This window comes from Octopus bimaculoides, chromosome 4 (genome assembly GCF_001194135.2).
Source record: "Octopus bimaculoides isolate UCB-OBI-ISO-001 chromosome 4, ASM119413v2, whole genome shotgun sequence".
In the NCBI taxonomy this organism is placed as follows: domain Eukaryota; kingdom Metazoa; phylum Mollusca; class Cephalopoda; order Octopoda; family Octopodidae; genus Octopus; species Octopus bimaculoides.
Genome location: NC_068984.1, coordinates 119,204,811 through 119,210,504, shown reverse-complemented (window position 1 = coordinate 119,210,504; position 5,694 = coordinate 119,204,811). Strand labels below are relative to the sequence as shown.

General features: G+C 36.5%; 1 protein-coding gene across 1 annotated transcript in view; it reads left to right on the top strand.

Moving 5' to 3' along the window:
* Positions 1 to 3,891, top strand: part of LOC106874860 (endoplasmic reticulum junction formation protein lunapark-A) — a 99,611-nt gene extending 95,720 nt beyond the window's left edge. The window contains exon 9 of the mRNA XM_014922757.2: positions 1,848 to 3,891. Coding sequence (XP_014778243.2) covers positions 1,848 to 2,086 — 239 coding nt within the window. The 3' untranslated portion in view covers positions 2,087 to 3,891. The remainder of the gene's footprint in view (positions 1 to 1,847) is intronic.
* Positions 3,892 to 5,694: the final 1,803 nt, after the last annotated feature.

The window sequence follows — 5,694 nt, the reverse complement described above, 5'->3', positions numbered from 1 at the left end:
CACCATTTGAGCAGGATCGTTACCAGCGTCGCCTTACTAGCACTTGTGCTGGTGGCACGTGAAAAAAACATTCGAGCGAGGTCGTTGCCGGTGCTGCTGGACTGGTTCCCGTGCAGGTGGCACGTAAAAAACACCATTTTGAGCGTGGCCATTGCCAGTACCACCTGACTAGCCATCGTGCCGGTGACATATAAAAAGCACCCACTACACTCTCGGAGTGGTTGGCGTTAGGAAAGACATCCAGCTGTAGAAACTCTGCCAGATCAGATTGGAGCCTGGTGCAGCCATCTGGTTTGCCAGTCCTCAGTCAAATCGCCCAACCCATGCTAGCATGGAAAGCGGACGTTAAACGACGACGATGATGATTTTGTGATTGAGAGTGACTCTACCTCTTAGATGTACTTGATGTGTGTATATTGTTAAGAAGTCAAAATAATCTATAATATAACAAACATGTGTGTGTTTCTGCATATATACATGTTAGATGGATGAAATGCTGCTGTGCACTGGATCTGTCAGTTCACTTGATATGAGATCACCATGTCGCGCACATATGGTTGTGATGCGTGTGCCTGGTGTACCCTTATCAGACGGGTAGTCATGATGGGTATAATGGGCTTCGTATATTTTACCCCAGTGTCACTTTGATGGCATGCACTGCTCTCTCACTCAATAATAATAATAATCCTTTCTACTATAGGCACAAGGCCTGAAATTTGGGGGAGGGGTATAGTTGATTACATTGATCCCAGTATTGCACTGGTACTTAATTTATCAACCCTGAAAGGCGAAGTCGACCTCGGCAGAATTTGAACTCAGAATGTAAAGACAGACAAATTGCCACTAAGCGTTTTGCCTGGTGTGCTAATAATTCTGCCAGTTTGCTGCTTTCTAAATAATAATAATAATAATAATAATAATGATAGTAACTGACATTTTCATCTTGAACCAATGGTAAGAATCTAGTTAAATGTGAGTAGTTATTCATTTATTCACTAATACTCGTTTATTCTATTTGCACTAATTTTCATGATTGAAAAAAAGAAATATTCCGTCCAAATTATTTTAGTAGTTTCATCATTGTACACCAGTCATACCTTTAAGAGTTTTAGTTGATTGTAGTGACCCTAGCAGACAAATTCTACTTCAGTATGCATATGAAATTAAATGCCTCAACATATTTTCATTCAGCCATTCGTCACCATACACACACTTGTAATGGGATCCATGCAGGTGTCCCTTAGCAAATTTCATTCACCAGGTATATTACCTGCCTCATAGTTTTGGTAGAAAGACATTTACCCAAGGTGCTATGCACTGGGATCACTTGATCAGATTTGCTGGCAAGCAAACTTTTTGATGCAAGCAGTCACGTTTACACCCCTAGTTAAATGTTTAGTGATAGAAATATATCCCTGACAATTCTTTTAAGTTACTGTATTTCTTGAACCTTCTAACCAAGAGAATAGGGACAAGAGAAAGAAATGCAAAATAGTAATTAAAATTTTTTTTTTAAATTGTCTATTACTGAATAAGTCATAAACCCTTTAGCATTTACACTATTCAGTCAAAAGTAAATGCTTAATTATTCACATTGTTTTGAATGAACCATGCATTATTTTGTACTTTGAAATTTTGATGAGGTAACTGTAAATTTTTGGAATAATATTGGTGTAAGGGGCCAGATCTGGCCAGTTTGAAGATGAAACAGGTAGAATATCTTGGCCAGATATAGCCAGTTTAAATGCTAAAGAGTCAAGGAAATTCAGGTAATGTGATTTTTAAAATTAAAAAAAAATTTATTTTATGTGGTTATATTACTTGAAAAGGATTACTTTTGCTTCCAGAAAAACAAAGTACGAGTTCAGGGCCAGAGAGTGATGAAAGCCATGAAGAATCCGATATGTCCGTGGGCAGTAGTAGCAGGAAGGATGAAGAGAAAACTTCTGAAAATGATAAGAATGCAGAGAAGAAGAGCGATGACGAAAGTCTTGCAAATATTACCAATATCACTGAAGAGGAAAACCCTGAAGAAATGGATGTTCCTGATGAGAACACCAACAAAGAAGATCAGAACCTTAGCTGAGGTTCAAGTAGAAGAATAGACAGAGAAAAGATTTGTTTAAAATTTGGCTTGATAAAACCAGATTTTCATTTTATTAATTTTTTTTTTCCCCCTTGTACTTTATTGCACTGCGTTTGGTGCTTCTCGGTAAATAACAAGAAATCCAACTGTTGCCATACAGAATTTCTAGTCCTGCTAATCAAAATATTGGGAGTGAATTCTTTTTATGAATTTATACTGCTGTGCTGTCAAAACAGCAATACATATTGTTTTGTTATCTAAAACTACCCTGACTAGCCTTATGTTATTTATTAATGTTTATTTTTTTTTCTTCTGTTTGTTTTGTTGGTTTGCTACAAGACATTACGGGGAAGCAACCGAATGAAATTGGTAAGTTTTTCTTTGTAAATAAGGGGAGTAACTCTCAGCTTGAAGAAAACAAAATGCTAAAATTGTGCAAGGGACACAACTCTTAAAATGGACACAAATGATCGTTGTAATTTTATGTCATTTTTCGGAAGTTTTTCCCTTAAAAGAATAGTTTTTAATATAAAACAACAAAAAATAATAAATAAATAAAAGCACTGAAAGATTTCTTTTATCATTTCATTAACTTGTAATCTTGTACGATGTTATGTTGTGATTGGTTATGTATTCTATAAACATGGTGCTGTCTTTCAACCCTTGAATGCCTTAACTGATGTTCAAGACAGTCAAAGGATTTATTTCCCTGTCAAATAATGATAATATGATAATCCTTAAATATCTATTTAGGGATTTCTATCATCAACATTACTTACTGTGTTAATTTCAGTGACCTTAATTCCAATCTTGTTATATCATATGGGATTAAATCCATGCAGTTGTTTACCTAATGTGGAATCTACATTTTGGTTAACTGTTTTATTAGTGATTCCGTCTCACCACAGGACGTCTCTACTCCTACCCTACCCTCGAACCTCTCCAGAGTCTAAAGAAATTCCCAATTTCATCTTCACATGAATTTCACAAAGTCTGTATTTATTTCCGTTCCCCAGTCACGAAATAACATTTTTTCAAGGTTTGTACAGAAATATTTTATTAATATAAAGAAAGAAATTTTTTTTTTTTGTTCCCAGTTAGGCATTAGATAATAGGTCGGGAATCTTTCTTAATTTTTCATGTTTTAAAAAATAAAGTCCAAAATCCATTGTTCCTCATTGCAAAATGCTCTCTATTGATATATTACAGGGTTTCCCTCTCTGTAATATTTGATAAAATGGCAACTTACTGTTGTCAATAAAAGTAACTCAGCAAGTTTGAAAAACTAGAGATGATTTCTGAAATATTTTCATCTAATGATCTCTCTCTTTATTTTTTACCTTTTTTTTTTTTTTTTGCCTTGTCATCCATGTCTTTTCATTAACTTGCTGGTTTACTACTGCTTTCAGGAATTCAATTTTTTTCTTCCAGTTTCTTTGCCATCTTTTTCCTTCCTCTCATAGTCCACTATGGATTTCCCACCGAGCTGTAACTGTAATTTGGAAGCTTTACATATTAGCTTAAGCCTTGAGCTTGCTATATAATTTTAGTTTCCAATTGATGTATGAGATATTTGTACTGTGCTATGTTTCTGGCTCCAGCTACATACCAGTTTTGCACTTCACACACACACACACTCTCTCTCTCTCTCTCTCTCTCGTTTTAATTCCTTTACTACCAAATGTTTACTTTGAAAAGGATATCTTTTTACATTTTGTAGGATATTTTGTCTAAAAAGAAAAAAATGAAATTCTCTGTAAACATTTCATACCAATAAATTATGTGGTAAGATTAACTAAAATAAATTGCGTTTTCGTTTTCTTTCTTTAAGCACACCATTTTGTTTTAGAAATTGTTGTATAATACTTTCAGCGCTAACATGAGGGTATGGTGATGGGTGTAGTCCACACTAGGTGATGTTTTTTAGGGCAACACTTTTGGGCCTGCTGTATAACCCCCTATAGTGGGTGGGCAACAAACTCAAGGGCTACCAGAAGTGGCACACATTCTAGCTCCACTACCGACTTTCTGATCATCTATCTGATTTTTAAACCTACACTTTACAACTATCTATCCTTTTACACACCACCACCATTAACACTGTACATAATATTTGTCTGTCAGAGTGACATCCTGGGGTTGGTGTTGGAGTTAGGCTTTGTGGATGTGTTGGTGACTGATCAGGCTAAGCCATACCCAAAAGGTTCTCAGGCAGAGTGGAGAGAGGATGATGGTGATAGTTGGGGATTTGGTGGCACTGGGTTTCTAGGTTTGCCTGCATTACTCAGTTGCCTACACATACACACACGCACTTCTGTGCTCTTTCCAGCTACTTTCAACTCTCTTTGGTCCCTCAAACACACTATCCCTGCTTAAAGTAACTGATTCTATCTATGCTCAGTCACCCATCACCTATTGCTTGCATCACTTTTAGACCCAACACTTTACATTATCCATTTAATCCTTGTCTATCAGAATTAGATCTCCCTTGGACCTTTCACCATGTTCATATTGCTTCCAGTTTAAAAGTTTAAGGTAGACATTAAATATGGATAAAAAAAAGGAAAAAGCTCCTTCCCATATCATATAGACTCATAGGAATGGTTACCTAGTTTCTGTGGCATACATATTCCTCTGGAGGACAGGATGCCGGTCTGTTGTAGGATTGGTAATTTTTGCCAGCTGAGTGGACTTGAAGAACATGAAATGAAGTGTTTTGCTCAAGAACACAAAACATCAACTGATCCAGGAATCAAAAGAACAATCTCATGATCGTGAGTCCAACACCGTAACCACTAAGTCATGCGTCTCCACAGATATCAAATATGATGGAATCTCTGTTTCAATGAGTAATTGTTTGCTCAACTGAGTGACCTACTCTGTGAATTGATGTGTGAAGTGACTGAGTATTCCATAGGCATAGGTACCTTTAAATTTTCAAGGACACTTAAGTGGGGCTGTGTGGTAAGAAGTTTGCTTCCCAATCACATGGGTTTGAGTTCAGTCCCACTGTGTGGTGCCTTAAGCAAGTGTCTTCTACTATAGCCTCAGGCTGACCAAAGCTTCATGAGTACATTTGGTAAACAAAAACTGAAAGGAACCGATCATGTATGTATGTATATGTGTGTGTGTGCACATGTTTCTGTCTCCTTGCTTTGATATCATCATGTGATAGATGTAAATGTTTGTCACCATCATACAAGTATCAGGTCATCCCATAAGTTCTGTCCAATTTTGAATAAAGAAAACAAGTGATCAAATGTTATATTTAATTGAAATTTAATCATCAGTGTACTTTCCCTGATTGTCTATGACTTCATTCCATCTATTTACAAGCTTTTTAATCCCATCAATGTAAAACTCCTTTGGTTTCAAAGCGAAGAACTCTGAAATGTCAGTTTTGACCTCCTGGCTTGCGAAAGTTATGTCCCCCAAATGATTCTGTAAACTACAAAACAAATGGTAGTCTGAAGGAGCAAGGTCAGAAGAATAAGGTGGATGAGGAATTTTTTCCCAACCAAGCTCTTCGATCTTCTGTGATGTGATCTTTGCAGTGTGGGGTTGCACATTGTCCTGATGAAACATCACTTCTTTTCGATTTACTAAAG